Source organism: Crocodylus siamensis, chromosome 5 (assembly GCF_052110815.1).
Source record: "Crocodylus siamensis isolate JL-2025a chromosome 5, ASM5211081v1, whole genome shotgun sequence".
Classification (NCBI taxonomy): domain Eukaryota; kingdom Metazoa; phylum Chordata; order Crocodylia; family Crocodylidae; genus Crocodylus; species Crocodylus siamensis.
Genome location: NC_143399.1, coordinates 77,119,444 through 77,138,787, shown reverse-complemented (window position 1 = coordinate 77,138,787; position 19,344 = coordinate 77,119,444). Strand labels below are relative to the sequence as shown.

At 43.8% G+C, this 19,344-nt stretch overlaps 1 protein-coding gene across 1 annotated transcript in view; it reads left to right on the top strand.

Moving 5' to 3' along the window:
* The window catches only part of SLC9A3 (solute carrier family 9 member A3), a 93,841-nt gene that overhangs the window by 48,959 nt on the left and 25,538 nt on the right, over nt 1-19,344 (top strand). The window contains exons 2-4 of the mRNA XM_090049235.1: nt 5,031-5,333; nt 15,256-15,416; nt 18,010-18,088. Coding sequence (XP_089905361.1) covers nt 5,031-5,333; nt 15,256-15,416; nt 18,010-18,088 — 543 coding nt within the window. The remainder of the gene's footprint in view (nt 1-5,030; nt 5,334-15,255; nt 15,417-18,009; nt 18,089-19,344) is intronic.

The window sequence follows — 19,344 nt, the reverse complement described above, 5'->3', positions numbered from 1 at the left end:
GCTGGCTGACCTGCTCCACCGGGCTTTAAACTAAGCCCTCTGGGGGATGGGGGGACTACTGCCACTGCTGGCCCGCTGAGCAACCCTTGCAAAGCCAGCAGACCAAGGCACTTAAGGGAGCCCATCCCTGCCCCAGCCCTGGCACAATCTGTGGGCAAGGCAAGAGCCCCCAAGGGGACACTTGCCTGCTTGTACACTAATGCCAGGAGCCTGGGCAACAAGCAGGAGGAGCTCTCCTCCTGCTCAGTGCAAAGAATTATGACATCATTGGGATAACGGAGACCTGGTGGGACTCCACCCATGGCTGGACCACGGGTATAGAGGGCTATACCCTGTACAGGGGGGATTGTGTTGACAAAAGGGGCGGGGGTGTAGCTCTCTATGTGAAGGAAAGCTACATGTCCCTGCAGGCTGATGTTGGCGACAGGCATGGACAGCTAGAGACCCTCTGGGTAAAAATTTGTGGGGAATACGGCACAGGGGACACAACGGTGGGAGTCTACAACAGACCTCCCACTCAAAGTCCTGAGCTTGACCAGGAGTTTGCCCGGGAACTGACCGAGGCCGCTTGCTCCAGGACTTGGTTGTCATGGGTGACTTCAATTACCCAGACATCTCGTGGGAAGATCACTCAGCTAAATCTGAGCGGGCGCAAAGCTTTCTCTCGTGCGTGGATGACCTCTACCTGACTCAAAAAGTCTATGGGCCAATGAGAGGCAAAGCGCTGCTCGACCTGGTACTGGCTACGGGGGACGACCTAATTGGTGACCTAGTGATCGATGGGAAGCTGGGTGACAGCGACCACGAGCTGATCACCTTCACCATCCACCGTAAAGCTGGCAAGTCAGTCAGCAACACAGAAGTCCTTGACTTCTGAAAAGCCGACTTTGACAAGCTCAAGAGGCTTGTCAGTCAGGCCCTTAGGGACCATGACCCCAGGGAGATGGGAGTTCAAGAAGAGTGGTTGCTTCTCAAGGAAGCGATCCTCAATGCACAAGCTAAATCTATTCCAACATGGAGGAAAGGCAGCAAGAAGGCACAGCAGCCCCCCCGGCTCTCCAGGGACCTAGCGGACCTCCTACGGCTAAAAAGGAAAGCCTACAAAGGATGGAGGACGGGATTCACCTCCAAGGAGGATTATTCTGCACTGGTCCGGTCCTGCAGGAAGAAAACCAGGAAAGCCAAGGCTGCAACTGAACTCCAACTAGCTTCAAGCATCAAAGACAACAAAAAGTCCTTTTTCAGATATGTGGGGAGCCGGAGGAAAAGCAAGGGCAATGTTGGACCCCTGCTAAACCAGATGGGGCAACTGGCAACTGACGCCCAGGAAAAAGCCAACCTATTAAATAGGTACTTTGCATCAGTCTTTCATCAGTCCCATGGGACGCCCATGCCTGCTATGGGACAGGGAGATCTGGGTGATGGGGATCCCCTACCCTCCATAAATGCTGACCTCATGAAGGAACACCTTGAGAAGCTGGATACCTTCAAGTCAGCCGGCCCTGACAATCTGCACCCCAGGGTACTCAAGGAGCTGGTGAGCGTCATAGCCCAGCCCCTGGCACGGATCTTTGAAAACTCCTGGTGCACTGGTGTAGTGCCCAAAGACTGGAAGAAGGCCAATGTGGTGCCGATCTTCAAGAAAGGGAGGAGAGTGGATCCAGCTAACTACAGGCCCATTAGCCTGACTTCTATCCTGGGGAAGATCTTAGAAAAGTTTATTAAGGAGGCCATCCTTGATGGACTGGCCCAGGCTAACATCCTAAGGGATAGCCAGCATGGGTTTGTTGCGGGTAGGTCTTGTTTGACCAATCTTTCCTTCTACGACCAGGTGACCTATCACCTGGACGAGGGAGAAGAGATTGATGTCATATATCTTGACTTCAAAAAAGCTTTTGATCTGGTATCCCATGATCACCTCTTGGCCAAACTGGCCAGTTGTGGCCTTGGCTCCACCACGATCCGCTGGCTGGGAAACTGGCTCCGTGGTCGGACCCAGAGGGTTGTAATCGATGGCAGTCACTCATCATGGTGCCCTGTGACCAGTGGGGTCCCTCAAGGCTCTGTCCTGGGACCCATACTGTTCAACATCTTCATTAATGATGTGGACATTGGAGTCAGGAGTGGACTGGCCAAGTTCGCAGATGACACCAAACTTTGGGGCAAAGCATCCACGCCAGAAGATAGGCGGGTGATCCAGGCTGACCTGGACAAGCTCAGCAAATGGGTGGACGAGAACCTGATGGTGTTTAACACCGAAAAATGCAAGGTTCTCCACCTTGGGAGGAAAAAGCTGCAGCATCCTTATAGGCTCGGCAGTGCTACATTGGATAGCACTACAGAAGAAAGAGACTTGGGGGTCATCATTGACCACAAGATGAACATGAGCCTGCAATGCGATGCTGTGGCTAGTAAAGCGACCAAAATGCTGGCATGCATCCATAGATGCTTCTCGAGCAAATCCCGGGACGTCATTCTCCCCTTGTACTCGGCCTTGGTGCGGCCGCAGCTGGAGTACTGCGTCCAGTTTTGGGCTCCACAATTCAAAAAGGATGTGGAGAAGCTTGAGAGAGTCCAGAGGAGAGCCACACGCATGATCAGAGGTCAGGGAAACAGATCTTACGATGACAGGCTGAGAGCCATGGGACTCTTTAGCCTGGAAAAGCGCAGGCTCAGGGGTGATCTGATGGCCCCCTATAAGTTTATCAGGGGTGACCACCAGGATCTGGGGGAACATTTGTTCACCAGAGCGCCCCAAGGGATGACTAGGTCGAATGGTCAGAAACTCCTGCAAGACCGTTTCAGGCTGGACATAAGGAAGAATTTCTTTACTGTCCGAGCCCCCAAGGTCTGGAACAGTCTGCCATCGGAGGTGGTTCAAACACCTACATTGAACACCTTCAAGAGTAAATTGGATGCTTATCTTGCTGGGATCCTATGACCCCAGCTGACTTCCTGCCCTTTGGGCAGGGGGCTGGACTCAATGATCTCCCGAGGTCCCTTCCAGCCCTGATGTCTATGAAATCTATGAAATACTATCCTGTTGTAGAGTTTTTTACTCTGAAACAGTGCATGTATGGACAATGCCCCGGCTGGCTGAGGCATGAAAGTGCTTCGTTGCAGGGGCTGCCTGCTGGCTGGCCCTCCTGTAAAGCACCCTCTTGCCACAGCCAGATCCTCCATAGCATTTTGAGCTGCAGGAACCAGCCCCAGGTTGGCAGGCTGACACTCTAGGCTCCCTGCTACAATCCCAGGGTGCGCATGTAAACAACGCGCCTGGGAGCAATAAACTCTGGAGCACTAGGCTCCGCAGTTTATTCATGTGCATTATTATGCACATGTAGATGTGCCTACTAAGTACAAGACCAGCCCAAGCTTTGCATGTGTGAATGTCTTCATACCAGAGCATAATTAGGTTACCAAGTAGATAGTGAGGCTAAAGGTTTCCTATACACTTAAGCCAATCATGCACTTAACCAATTTGCGGGTAACTGGAGTTTGTTACAAAAAAATAAGAACTGGTGTTATGTTATGCAGTTAAGTGAATTATGTGCTTATCCACTAAACTTCAAGCCCTGTTTTAAAATTAATTAGTTTTTTGCACTGCCTCTTCACTTTTACTAAGCCAGTCTTATAAAAAAAATTAAATGCTGTATAGGTACATTAATATTTATAATGATTGGTGTAACATAGATATACATCTGTGCAACTAAGTATTTCTGTGATGGCTAATTTTGCACTAAATGCTTGTAGAGCATTTTTGTCACACATCAGGGGGAAATGCATCAATAAGGAAAACATGTCAACAAAATAGCTGTGGGTAGATTTTCTTGAATTCCATTTAGTTTATTTTGTGGTTCAGTTGGTAGCACCTGTTCATGAAGATATGTAGCATGCATACCACACCCTACCATGAACTGCTGTTTTTATGGAATGATTTCTCTTTTCTTGCTCTCCCTTAAGGTCTAGGAATAAACGCAAGAGACTGTTTCCCTTGTCAATGATCTCTTCTTGCCTAATTCCAGCAAAATGAGTTTCATACAAATGTTAAAAACAAAACAATCCAAACATTCAGATCATCTTGCTAAAAAGAACAGCTAGTTGTCAGAGAAATCTCCACATGTATACACGCATTCATCATCACCACCACGCAAGTCAGCCGGCAACCAGGAAGTACTTCAAGGAAGCAAAGGGAATCAGGATATGTGGACACTTTTACATGTGCTGTGAACAGGAGGTACTTTAATTAAAGCAGCTCCAAGAGCCACTCTAATTAAATCACCTCAATGCTTCATGTATTAGTGAAGGCTAATTTCAAAATGGCTGTGGGGACACTGGAACTAAGGCTTTAGTTCAACGAGCTTTAGTTCCAGTGCCCCGGCCACTGTTTTGAAATGTGGGGATGGTAATACACAAGACACAGAGGCTGGCGTAATTACCACGCTGCAGTAAACTCAATTAATTGAGTCTGCTCTGACATGCTGCAATTACAGCGCATCAGAGCAGCCCCACAGCATGTCTACAGGCATCCATTATCTCAGTCTATACTCGTCATAGACCTTGTCTGCTTAGTTACTATATAAGTGAACCTAATAAAGTTGATTTAAAACGCAACTGTATTCACTTATCACGTATTTACATTTAGTATATGACTATAACCTGTGTAAGTCCTCTTGTTCTACGTGTCAGCAATGTACCTACTATGCTTTGGGAGCAATATGACTTTGATACTATAGAGTAAGGGTGGGCAAAATGCAGCCAGCCAAGCCATTCTATCTGGCCTGCAGCACCCCTAAAAATTTAGAAAATTAATATTTAGCTGCCCCTGGCTGCCTGTCATGAGGCCCTTGATGGCTTGCCAAAACTCTGTAAGCGGCCCTCTGCCCAAAATAATTGCCTGCCCCTGCTATAGAGACAAGATTTAATTCAGCCCACAGTAGCAGAACTCCCACGGGGTTGAGCTATCCTCTTAGTTAAATCATTTTTGCACCTTTATTTTCTGATTTTTTTTTTTCTTTCTTTCCTTGCAGTTTTCCATTTATCCCACAAAGTCACCCATGTGGTTCCTGAGAGCGCTCTGCTGATTGTCCTCGGTCTCTTCCTGGGTGGGATTGTATGGGCAGCAGACCACATTGCCTCCTTCACCTTGACACCAAATGTGTTTTTCTTCTATCTACTGCCACCCATTGTCCTCGATGCTGGCTACTTCATGCCAAACAGGTTATTTTTTGGAAACCTTGGCACCATCCTTTTGTACGCTGTCATTGGAACGGTTTGGAATGCTGCTACAACAGGCTTGTCTCTCTATGGTGTCCACCAGACCGGAATCATGGGTACGTACACTTTTCAAGCAAGAAACTGCTAATTAAACTGGGTACTGCCTAGCACAATAGAGCTGTATCACAGGTAACAGATGTTTCTCATAGAAGTATTAGCTATGGCTGTTTGAATGTTTTATGACGTTTCAGAGTAAGCAGAGAACTCTTCCCAGAATCAGATAGAGTAGGGATTTGACCCTCAGCTTCCCACACCCTAGCTGCATGCCCTGAACACGTACGTATCTCTCTAACCTCTTACGCATGTATCTCCCTGAATTGAAAAACTCGGGGCTTGATCTATTAATGGACATCTGTTTCTGTGGAAGTGTTCAAAAGGCTATTTTTCCTTTAATTTTAATGGAAACTGAGAGGCCTAATGGAGGATTGCCATAATTTGACTAGCCAAATGTTTAGATTTTCTTTCATCTTATAGATGCAACTGATAGTATTCCCAGTTGTGCACCTACCATTGAATTCAGATACCGAACTTGATTGTCTGTTTATTTTTAAATTATACCCAAATAGATTTGATTTTTTTTAAAGTAAGGCAAATTATGGGTTCTAACCTTTCAAAGCTTTTAAGCTTTCTCAGAGCCTACTCTATCAGATAGCAAATTCATAGCTTCATAGACACTAGGACTAGAAGGGACCTTGAAAGATTGAATCCAGCCCCCTGCCCCAGGGGCAGGAAGTCAGCAGGGATCATTTGGATAAACATCCAAATGTGTCTTGAAGGCATTCAAAGTAGATGCTTGAACCACCTCCGGCAGCAGTCTATTCCAAACCTTGGGGACTCAGACAGTAAAGAAGTTCTTCCTTATGTCCAGCCTAAAATATAAGATGCTACGTACCAGGTGCGTCTACACATGCAATTAACATGTATTAATAAACTCTGGCATAGTTTGTACCAGAGTTTATTTTCCCCAGGCACAACTTTTACATGTACATCCAGGATCTCAGCATGGTGAGCTGGGGCGAAGCAGCCCTGGATTGGCAGGGAGCCCAGGGCGTCATCCTGCCGGCCTGGAGCTGCTTTGCCCCCTACTTAACATGCTGTGGAGGGGCTGGCTGGGGCACAAGGGTGCTACAATGTGGGGCTAGCCATTGGTCAGCCCCCTGCTTGTAGCACCCTCATGCTCCAGCCAGCCCCAGTCACTGTCTACATGTGCATTGCAGTGCATGGAACTACTCCTCTGTAGGATAATACCTGTCCAGGACACTACTATCCTACAGCGGTGTTAATTAATTTACTGTGCCCTAATACAAGCACACATGTAGATGGTGATGCTTTGCTGCAGAGGTAATTAGTCAGCTCCACAGTAAAGTGCACATGTGTATATACACTCACTGGTTGCTAACTGATATGGTACATCCTCAGTTTTCTGTATGCCTTTTTGGAATGAACCCATTTGGATAGTTGAATTCCTTCAGATAAGTGAAGATGCTGTCTCTTGTGAATTCCACATGCTAAAACATGATGCAATGTGTAAAACCATACCAACAGTAAGAGATATTAAATACAGTAAAACTTAAGAGATCAGTTTGTTATACAGTGCCAGCAGTTACCACTTGCTGTATCAAACTTAAGAGTAAAGAATCAGCATTGTATTAAATTAAGCTTAAGAGAACAAGATACAGTAACAATAGTTACAATGGGACCATACAATAGCAACAGTTACAAGTAACTATACTGACTCAAACCTAGGAGTAAAAGTGCAGTAGTATAGTAAATGAAGCTTAAAAATGAACAATGGGAGTGTCTACGTGTGATGCTACATTGCTGTAGCAATGCACTATGGTGACATAGCATCGGGGTCACAAACCATGATGCTGCAGCTATGTTGCTGTAGTGACACACTCATTATAGCATGTTGGTATGGCAATGTAGCAGCTAAAAATTATTGTGCAGAGTTATACAATTATGCAGTTGCACAACAATTCCAGCTACAGGTACAAAGCGTGGAGGATGTACTATAGTTTTCTGCAGCAAGGAAGTCCTTATTTAAGAACAGGTTTCTTCTAGTTCTGATTATTTAATTTGGGCAGGGGAGGCACTTTTGTTGTTTCTAAGCCTGTATAAAGACAATGTTTAGGTTATTGACTTAGTATCTGGATTTTTGTAAAGAGCCAACAAGTAGAGGTCAAATGAATACAAGAAAAAAAAATCTTGCATTGTCTGAACTACATAAAAGAAAAATGAGAAAGCTATTCCACTGGCAACAGCAGCCCATGAGAAAAAGATGTTCCGTGCAAAGCAAAGTTAGGAGGAGGGAATCTGTTTCCTTTGAGGATCTGGTTGCATGTATTTATCACAAACCTGGATTAAAATTGTGGCAGGCTTACACTGGCATATGGTTTCACTAAAGCTGGGCAGCCATGTTGGTAGGCTTGTTTCTCAGTTTCACAGTATTGTTCTGGGTGTTTGCACTAGGGTTTAATGCTCTTGTTTACAAGGAGGCATTATGGGAACATTATAGTAGAAATATGCAACTACTACAAAAAAAATGTTTTATTTTTGCTTTTACAGATACGTGCCTTTAGTGTAGTAGACAATGTATTGGATTACCTTTTACTTGTACAATGTGACATGAGCACTGTTTCTGGGAGCATTGCTCTCCAGTTTTAAGACAAGCGTCAAACAGTGTTGTCCAGCTCCATTTAATGTTACTAATCCATCATACTGATGTGTCCTATATGACAAATATGCAGGTTTCCAAAGAGTCTAAATTTAGACTGTGTTGCCACTGCAGGGGTTCCTGCTGCTGCTTTAACTACAGTGGCAGGCCAGGGCCACTGGTGTGAATGTTGCTCAGCTGGAGGAAGGACCTTTTGTGTGGCTGGATATACAAGTTCTGTCTCAGAAAGCCACACCAGGGGTTTTGCCAGCAGAGCTGTATCATTAACAGAGTGTGACCATGAAGCTTTGCCACCAGAACTGCATAATGTAGACAAGACCTTTGTTTTCTTTTTCTTCCTTTAAGAAAATTAAGAAAAAGAAAGAACAATTCAGTCAGGTGATTCATAGAGAATGACCTATCAGTCCCACTAAACTCAATGAGGTGCTGATACATGTAAAGATTAACCATGATTCTTTAAAATGTCATCATTAACTAGGCGAAATCTTCTATTGGACTAACTGTATAGTAGGGAGAGCTGTTGAACAAGCTTGTGGTGACCTGAGGAAAAGCAACTTGATAACCAAAAGCTTGTCCAACAGCTCTCCCAACTATACAGCTAGTCTAATAAAAGATACCAAAAACTCTTTAGTTTTCTACATTTCCTGGACCATTGTGGATACAATGATTCTTCAGTCTGACTGCTGTCATTTAATTAACAATCATTGTAGCAGATGGAATAGTGTAGAGGTTGGGATTAAAGTCCAGAATGGGACAGGGGAACTGCTTTTGGAGGAAAGAATAGAAGACATGCAAAGACAGTAAAAGAAGAAAATACAGAAGAAGGAAAATGATGAAAGAAATAAAAATGGGTAGAAATAGTTGCCCATGTAAATAAGAGAATGAGATGCCAACAAAATAAAAAAAAGCCCTTTTAATAGGTAGAGCTGGTAAATTTTGTTTTTGTTCTGAAGAGTTCATAACAGAGTAATTAAAAAGTTTGTGTCGTTTTTTTAACCATGGATAGTTTTTTAAAATGACATTGAAATGATTTGGTAAATGGCCCTTCTTGACAAATATTTTTTATATAAACTTGTAATTAAATTTTAGAATTTTGTGTTAACTTTAATATTGTACTTATTTTTATAATATTGTACTTATTTTTTCACTAAACATTGATTTAGATAAAAGGTTGCTTTCCTTCCCCCTGCAACCCTCCCTCAGAGTAAAAAGGTTCAATCAGGTGTAGTAATAATAAAAAGGTTAGTTCATTATAAAGGTGATATTTTCTGCTTGATCCTATCTGTGATAGCAATGGGGGTTCTGCCATTGATTGAAGGAATGGCATCTAGTGGAATCAACAACCTTTTAGAAGTGGCGGCTGCTTTAATGAAACTATGTCTAAAGACTGACTACTGCTAATGGTGCAGCCTCTGCTCCTCTTCGACAGTGCTGACCAGCTGTACCATGGGTTACCATACCCTGCTCTAAAGATCTTTGTTTCAGTGTGAGATTCGTCTCTTTCTACAGACTGTCTTTGATACTCCCCCCAGCTGGCAGCAGTATCTGCATCACAGTTATCTGATGGTCCTGACTGCTTGAAACATTTCAAATGAAATTACACAGTTTATGCTGTAGGGCTTCACTGGCAGGAGGCATGTTTTATAACCTATTAGAGCTCTTTCAGTTCTAATTTCAATTATGGAGAAGGCCAGAAAACTTCATCCCTGATTCAAACTATGTCACTTGCAAACAGAGCTAAGCAGGGCTTGAAAATTTTATGTGATATCTCTTCACTTGAGGATTACATCTAATAGCCACAGACTGATACTTAAGATTGCAGAGAGCCCTAGGTATGATGCATAATGGCCCCATCTACACGAGATGCTGACTGTGCAGTAGCTCATTACTCCCACTCAGTAGCATTACATGTCAGTAACTCCAGTTACTCCACAGTCATTTAGTACTTTTTGTACAAGTACTAAATGACTGCACAGTAACAACTGTTCAGTCAGCATGTCATATAGATGCAGCCAATGAGAAGCTAAGCTGTCTCATTGCAGTTGCTGGGAAGGGAGCTACTGGAATCTTACTAGGAACCAGCTGAAGGTCTGGGCAGTCTTTCATGAAAGCCTGTGATAAGGGCTGTGGGCAGCTGTTCATTTATTGCTACAAATGCCATAGCACTTTTAAGCACTTCGGAAATGTAGTAGTGCCAGGTGTGAACAGATTTGCAGAGCCTCCCCTGGCTGGAACACTGCAAACTCATCATGAAGGCGTTCTGGGGCATGCTTTCCAGCCACATGGCAATGGGATGCTTGCTCAGCTCTGCAACTCTGCTTCCCCTTCCTTTGACAACAAGCTGTCATGGAGCACTGGGCACCCCGGCAGCCTCCAATGACTCTCAAGCCTTCTCTCTGTCTCACCACTACACTTAAAAGGGGAGGGAGAGAACAAAGTGCTGGGGGGACCAAGACACCCACTATAGTCCTGCATGTAACTGTACAGAAGTTAAACGTTGCTACAAAATGCAGAACTACAGAGAAGTTCCTGGTTCAAAGAGGGCCATTTTTGTAGTGCTTCCCTTTTTATAGTGCTTTCTCCATTTTTATAGCACCACAGGGGGGGTGCGCGTCTGTCCACCCAACTTTTGTAGTGCTTCAAATATATCATCTGTCTATGGCCTTGAGAGTGTTTTTCTTGTTACATCAATTGTTATTATTCAGGCAAGAAAAGATTAAATGAATATTGCTAAAAATATGAATGTGTATGTAGCCTTAGTTGTTATAAAAGTAATAACAGAAATCAGATAATCTGTTGTCATTTCCCAGTTCCAATGATAGATAAAACTTGTAATAGATGGACTTTACCCCACTGATACTCCGAAAGTGTGGTGCAGTACACTAGTGTGTCATGAGAGCAATGGAAGTGTGCTGCAAAATCCCCTTGTATAAGGAAGTAAATGATCTCCTCCTCTCTCCAGCCCCCTGTGCTTGCCCCAGCTACTTCAGTGCCTGCTTCTCTAGGAACTGCTTCTCTAGGAACTATCACTGACGTTTTTGCCTTCCCTCACCCTCCTTGCCCACAGGCAGTCCCTGTGCTGCCTCCCCCTGCTTCCTCTTGCACTCACTCACTACTCACTCACTAGCATGCTCTGCTGCAAGAGGGTGGATGCACTGACAGAGCTGCACACTTTTCAAACCAGCTCATCCTCTCTATTCCTTCTATGTCCCCAGGGCCAGCAGAAGGGGCTGCAGGGGTGGTCACTAACATGTGAGACCCTGCAGGAGCAGCCTCATCAGCGGGGTTTGTCCTTGCTCCCTAAGGTACAGACCAGGGATGAGGAGAGGAGCGATGGAAAGAGCAGGTGCACATTCCTATATATTCCAGAACATATACAACACATCTATATCTATATATCCATATAGTGATATACATATACCATACACACACTTTTTTGGATGGAAAAGTTCTGCCAGATTGAATACAGATAAGAAGTGTGCCCCAGGTATCAAAAGTTTGGGAAACACTGCTCTAATTTAATCCCAAGTCTAAGAACAGGTCAGCTAAATTAGATAATAGTCAGTGCTGAGAGACATGAAAAAACAAAAAACAAAACAGCGCTTTACCGGAAAAGGAAGTTCGTTAGTTTGACTGAGCTCCCCAGCATCTGTATAGATCGGGCACTTCAGCAGGGCTTTTTGATGCTTTTATCTAATAACTGATTCAATCAGTTAGCCCTGCTGAAGCACAGGAGCTATACAGATGTTGGGCAAGCCGGGTCAAACTAACATAATGCCTGTTCTGGACATGTGCTGCGCTTGGCATGAGGGCACACCAAGCTGAAAGTAAAGTGCCGGGGAAGGGGGTTCACATCTGTAAGCAGCCATAGATTCCAATACACACGAGAGAAAATCCTTGTTAAGTATTATGCTCAAGACTCATGCTTAAGGTTCATCCTTATAAGGCATTTAAAACTAAAGAAGCTAAGTCAAGAAAAAGGGAAAATAAGGAGGAAATACTACCTTTAAAGTACATTAGGAAGAATTACAACTTAAATATTTACTTGTGCTCAATGTAGCCCTTCTGTACCCATAAGTGGGGCAAACAATCCAACCTAAAATCACACTGCCTGCTTCTACCTGACTCTTAAAAGTAGGACTCCCCCCTGCTCCTGTTCCCAGTGGAGCTGGACTGGCAGCAGACACTTGTTCTGAAGCTTACTGATAGAGACAAGGTTAGCATTAGCATCTTGGCTTATGCATATTGGATCATTGGGCCTGGATGAGAGGTTGGATAATTTCAGGTTTAGCAATCCCACCTCCCTTGACACTGTTCTATAGTAGTTAAAGAGGTGTCTTGACCTTTTCATAAATATTTGCTAACTAGCTGTCGCAACTTCTTAAAGAATGTAGCAGTGATCACAATTGGTAACATATAAAAAAGATAAGAGATCACAGAGAGTCAATTTATTTTAGATGTGCATACCCAAAGGTGCCTTGATATCAATAGTTATTGTCACTGAGCTAAAAAAAAGTGCGGGGGGGGAGGGAGAGAATTCTATGGAAACTTTCTCAGTCAGGTACAGGAATAACCTCAGAAATTTGCCAGGTCTTCATCTGATTTAAACAAAGTCTCTCCTTCCTCAAAAAATTAACTAGCTCTGTCCCTAACATCTACTCTGAACAAATGGGAATGAAAATGAATGATTTATAAAAGTTATGTGGTCTTGAAAAACAGGAGTACCTGTTTTCAAGGCCTTTCCCTGAGTCCTTCTGGCAGGTTGAAGAGGTGGTGCTTACTCCTGCCTAATACAAGTATGTAGTATCTTTGGGGTCCTGTCCCCAGCTTCCAGTTTTTGAGTTCTCTGTCTGACCATACAGCTTCATGCTTTTTGGAACAAAAGGATTCTAAACTTAGTTCTGCTTTCATTTGCCTTCCAAACCCAAGGGCTAAATACAAAGTCAAGAAGCCCAAGGCCAAATCATTTCAGTCTTCGCAGGTTAGTCTAAGCGGCATAAATTGAATCAATAAGCAAGTGAACAGACAATTCAGTTTTGATTCTGGAAATGCAGACACATGCCTGCAGTGGCCCAGGCTAAGAGCTGGGAGGCACTACAGCATCCCTCCTTGTGGTTTCTCACATCTTTTTTCCTTCTAAGGGGGAAGCATGTTTGTGTCTTGCTGTTCCTCTGTCTTGCTTTTATAGAACTAAGGAAAGTTAACAGCTGAGAAGAGCACTCAAAGAATTGGCATTCATTGCTGAGTTAATTTGATCCCTACAAGAGTTTTATTGTGGGTGGCTTACTCTGTTCAGTTTGCTCAATTTCAGTAGAAGTTTTCCCCAATTAAAAAAGGCGAATTTTCTCTGCTTTCTATAGGTGCAACTCTTACTGATTTCAGTAGGGGCTGATTTCATGTTATTAAGAGACAAATTTAGGCTTGAGTGTGAAGAAAGTAATAATATGGGCCTTACCTCAGAACTATGAGAAAATTGCTTTTGCCTTCTTCACATCTCTGTGGGCATGTCTACAGAAGACACTTAGCTTCATGTTAGCATAGTTTAGTGAGAAATAAGTATGTGCATCTGCACATGCACATGCTTACTTCACAGTAAGTCTCCCTAATCCCGAGTAACTTTGCTACCTGCAAATGGAAATAGCAAATTTATATGAGATTACTAATGGCACCATAGTGCTCATGTAGACACCTAACTAGGACCAAAATCTGCTCCTGGTCTGGCGTTCACCAAGGGGTGGGAGATTGCTCCCTGACCCCAGGAGTTGCCTGCTGCCGGGGTGGGCTCTGCCAGAGGAGCCCAGGCGATGACTATGTCCCCCTGCCCCAGCAGCAGGGAGCTTCAAGCCCCCCCCTCCAAGATCATGAACAGGGAGTAGGGGCTGGGAGATCCTTATCGCCCAGCCTCCATTTTGCCATTGCAGTTGGGGAGTGAGGGGCTGGGAGACCCTTACTTCCCAGCGCTGGCTCCGCGACTACAGGGCTGGTGCTAGGACATCCTTATCTCTCAGCCTGAGCTCCATGGTCATGGGGCTTGGGCTGGGAGACTCTTATCACCCAACTTGAGCTCTGCAGTTGTGGGGCTCCGGCAGGGAGACCCTGGGACTTGTGCTGGGAGATAAGAGTCTGGCAGGGGCAAGGAGCTGGCTTCATGGACTGCTGTAAAAAAACAAACAAAATAAAAAACCACCAATCAGGAACTTCTGCAATACCCAATCGTGATTCCATTTCCTGGAAACACTATGGAAAAGCAAGATTATCCTATGACTGGGACAAATTTATTCATCTACCAAGTGTCTGAGGTAGTATGTAGGGTTTAAAAATATACACTTCAACTGAACTCCTTATCTTGACAGATCAACTTTGAGATAAGAAATTAAATAATTTTTAAGCCAATACCATGATTTTTGACACTGGGGATTGGTAATGCTAATGTCAGGATTTTGCTATCTGTGAAAACTTAAAAACTCACAAGCCTTTTTATGTGTAATAGTAAATCTATTTTAATAATATCTCATTAGTGGCCCCTTATTGGACTGGTTACTGCAGTAAAGTGTTATCAGAAATCTCCATATAACATCCAAAATTTCCAAAGTCTAATGTTTATTTTTTTCCCCAGAGAGCCATTTGCTGCATAGTAAATTAGATAGAATTCACTTCTTTGATTCAGTCTACATTTTGTCTAAAGAAATGCTATACTGAGGCATTGATTTGATGATAAAATTATTTCAGAGTTAATTTCCATTACAGTCTGAATACCTTGTTGTCTTTTGCCTGTTCTAAAAAGTGAAATATTGATTCTAACCTAGCAAAATCTGAAGCTGAAATTTATGCTTCTTTTCCTGAGAGCACTAGGGACTACAGTCTGGTAGAGCTAGCTGCCCCACTGGTGAATTGGGGCAGGGGGCTGGGACCTGCCCCTCCCCTGCAGCTCTTTCCAAGTCCCCTGCCCCTGGTCAGGGATCTAGGGCCAAGAGCTCCCTGCTGCTGGGGCAAGGGGTCATTGTCCCTGCCCCAGCAGCAGGCAGCGCCCCCAACCCCCGCCTTGGCTGTGAGACAGTTGTCTCCTGACCCTCTCTCTGCCAGCCCCTGGACTACTACCCAGGGGGAGCCTGGAGCTCCCCCCAGTGTCAGCAGGGGCCTGTTGCAGGGCTACAGGAAACTTGGTGCAAATATGCTCTCTTATGTATGTAGATGCCTGCCCAGGAACGTTTATACCGAATTAGTTTACACCAGAGTAAATCTAGGCCAGAGTAAATGCATGTGTAGACTCCCCTTGTAAATAGGTTTCTTTCTTTCTGTAGGTGACCTTAACATTGGGCTACTGGACTTTCTCCTGTTTGGCAGTCTGATTGCAGCAGTGGATCCAGTTGCGGTTTTGGCTGTGTTTGAGGAAGTCCACGTCAATGAAGTTCTGTTCATCATTGTTTTTGGAGAATCACTGCTAAATGATGCTGTGACTGTGGTAAGAGGATTTGTGCCCAATTCCTAAGGGTTTCTGCTGAAATAATAAATTCCTTATGGCATAAAATAGTACATAGTGGCCTTTTCTATATGCGACGCTGACTGAGCAGTAGCTCATTATTGCTGTGCGGTAGTAACAAGCTACTGCTCAGTCAGCATCACCAAGAAGCCATTTGGGGATGCTACTGTGCAGTAACTCTGGTTACTGTGTAGTCATTTAGTATGTGTGTATGCAAGTATTAAATGACTGCACAGTAGCAACTGCACAGTCAACATCTCATGTAAATGTAGTCAATGTATCTTTCATGTTGTCTAAGTCAGTTACTGCACAGAAGTTTTACTAGAGTGTCCTGGGTCTGTGCCTTATTTGCAAAAATGTACTGTGAGCATAAAATAGTTGAATATAAGTTATTTGGTGCATTTTTGTTCTCTGATTGGACGAATATTTAAAATAATGTTTCTGATGCAAATACTTTTCTGGTCATCATGTCTGTTGTGATTCACTGAAAGGACTTCAGAAGTTTTTGAGATTTCCTTGGCTAATTCTCTGAACTGCTTCTGTTCCTTTGGTCCATTTTTATATATGCCCTCCATCTTAATATACATCAGATACCTTCTTTTTTTTTTTTTTTGTTAATCCTTTTCCTAGCCTTTCCATTTTCTATTGCTATTCTTCTGATAGACATACCCAAAAGAATTCCCTCTGCTGCTTCTCAATGAGATCCACTTATCACAGATGACAAAGTCATAGTGTTGCTAAATCCTCTGATTTTGTTTCAAGTCTTATGATGCACGTTTTTCCCTTAGATCCAAGCTCATGATAACTTCAACTTTTATTTAAAAAGAAAAGGTGTTTACAGACCTCATGGGGTGCATCCACACATGCAGGCACGAGCGTTTGCATCAGTTCAAATAGAAGCAATGCAAATTTGAGCTAGAGATTTTTGCCTTGGTGCATGTGCCTGCACATGCACTTTGGTATGGGGCAAGTTGTGCCACTTACGGCAAAATAACCCTGCTCAGCTGCTCACAGATCTGCAGCCAGGAAGAGCTAGAGCCTGGGGCAGCAGTATAAAAACCTGCCCTGTGCTGGCCCAAGCAATATAAAAACCTGCCCTGGTAAGCAATTCAGAGCTACTTGCCCTCAGGAGCTTCTGAGGCCCAGCCACTTGGTATCTGGAGACACTAGCCCTTGTGTCAAATGAAGCAACCCTAACCTGGAGTGGCCCGTGCATCCTCTTCCCACTGCAGCAGTCTGGCAGTGGGGGCTGCTGGCTGGCTGTGACCTGCTGTGACAGCATCTTCCCCCTTAGGCTTGTGGCCCCAAGGTTGTGCTCCTGCTAGAACCAGATGGGGTGAACCTGCTCTGCCATCTGGGCAGGTATTGCCCAGAGGTGCTCCTTGTGGTGGCCCACTTTGAAGTGAAATATTGATTATAACCTAGCAAAATCTAAAGCTGAAATTACACTTTTTTTCCTGAGAACACTAGGGACTACAGTCTGGTAGAACTGACTATAATAGCTTGGTCAGAGGCTGGCAGAGGTCCTTATTTAACGAATATGTTTAAGTGCAAGTAACTTCAAACTTAAACTTCACATATGTGCATTCAGCTCACAGTAACGGGATGCAAGCATGTACCTAGTTGAGTTGAATATATGTCTAAGTGCTCTCCCAAATAGGAATGTTTTCCTGAATCGGGACCATATTGAACAGAAGTGCTACCTTCATGACATTTGATACTGGGAAATGCTCTGTACGTTCTTGCTTCTGTCCAGAGACATCTAATATCAATGCCTGCTTTCTCTTTACTTGGTAAAGTTTATACCAATGGGGTGCCTGACAATTAGGTGAATAGGTGAGCTACTTCAAAAGTCCCATTGTGAAGGGGAAGTGTGGTGGCAAATTCTGATATGAATTTTTAAAGACATTTTTCATAATTTATTTTTCAATGAAAAACCCAATTCCTAAAAGTTTGCAAATCCTGTTAAAGCTTACTAAAAGCTAAGATATTTTTTTACCAAGAACTAGTTATTTCTGGTTTTTCATTCAAACAAGTTTGGAAAGTGTAGACCCTTTCTATTATTCTGATTAAGATTTTTTTTTGTGCAAAAAATCTGTCAGCAAAAAATGTTCAAAGTTTCTGTGAATGTGAACCTGTTAAAAGCCCTCACTGAATTAATTTAAAGTCACTATGTTGGTTTTAAAAGGATATTTTTTAATGAGAATTATAATCCAGGAAGCAGCAGAATGTTTTGTTCTACTTTTTCTAGATCCTCCTTCACTATCTATGCCTCTTTTTAGAAATTGTTTGCCAAGCAGGAGATGAGATGTCGGGTGATGCCACGGTGATTGGCAATCTAGAAGACCCTTAGATATGCACACTTAACCACTAGCTGTAGGCATAACTATCATATTTTTTAGACTTCATATTTGCCATGTTTTGACCTGTTAATTAATTCACTATGTGGTTTTTTTCACTGGTTATCAGTCTAACAAAAAATCAAGTTATCTAATGCCATGCCCATATTTGGAACAATTTTAACTGGTTTTAATTCAAAAATATATACTAAGTGAAGTCACTTTTTCCTTTTTAGGTTCTCTACAATGTCTTTGAGTCCTTCGTTACAATAGGAGCAGAAAATGTGACTGGAGTGGACTGTGTAAAAGGCATAGGTGAGTAAAGTTAACTCTGTGTTACACCACTGATAAAACGTGTAGACTTTAAAACATTAAATACTTACAGCTGTATCACATGATGGTCTTTTGCTGTTACTTTTCCCCTCCCATCTATACCCTCAGATTTCGGTGGCACACAGAATGAACACATATTCGCATGTCTTGGACACTTGACAATTCTGAGAGAGGAATTTTTGTCTCTATAGAAGCTGTTGGGTATTGGACCTGGCTTGTGAGCTCCAGGGTGTAGGGAATGACATTGCACACAAACTGGTTTAAGTGATCAGAAACTGGTTTAAATCTGTAAAAGACAGATGTTCAGTGCACATAAACCAGTTTAAAAATGGCTGAAAACCATTTGAGATAAACCTGGTTGAATGTAGTATCAGACTTAACTGATTTTGGGTCAAACTCGTTTGTGCAACGTCCGTCCCAGACCCCTTGCTGGTTTAAGATAAACCAGACACCCCCAGCATCCCGGCATGCTCTCTGGGCTGGGTGGGGCTCTTTGGTCCACAGCAGAGCTGCCCCTCCAGCTCCCTGGCTGGAGCTTGGCTGAGATTGCAGGCATCTACCTGGCTTCCCCCTGTTCCCCCCCTACTCCCCTTCCCACTTCCTGCTAAGCAGGGATTCCCCCATCCCCTCTGCCTTACACAGACACCTCTCAGTATTAGCTAGCAGATCACGTACTGGCTGTGTGCTGTGGCAGACGGGATAAAGGCAGAATGAACAGTTAGCTGGTAATGTCCCACTGTTGTTTTCTTAATGGGGTGATAAACACTGAGTTAGGGGTGATAAACAGTGTGCTATCAATTCCCTGCTGGGCTGGTCAGAAGTGGGGGAAACCCTCCCTAATCAGAGCATCTTGCTGGGGCCTGGCCACACCCCCCTCAGCTCAACACTGTGGAAGGAAAGTGAAGGCTGCTCTAGTGCCCCCGGCTACTCGCCTGAGCCACTACAGGCATGTGCCTGCATTTATGGGATGTCTGTGCAGTTACAAACTGATTTGGCCTAACCAGATTGGACAGGTTGATTGAATCAATTCAGGCTCAGGCTTTTTGAATGTCTGCCCCTAGCTCAGAGCAGTAACTGATTTAGGAGGTTAAGACCTGATGACTTGACAGTTATGTATGTGATCATAATCCTGCCACACAAGGTCTACTGTTTCAGAATCCTTTCAACACAGTAGCTGTAACCTGCCATCTTCCTGCAGAAGTACTACACTTCTATGGCAAAAGAAACACTACAAGGCC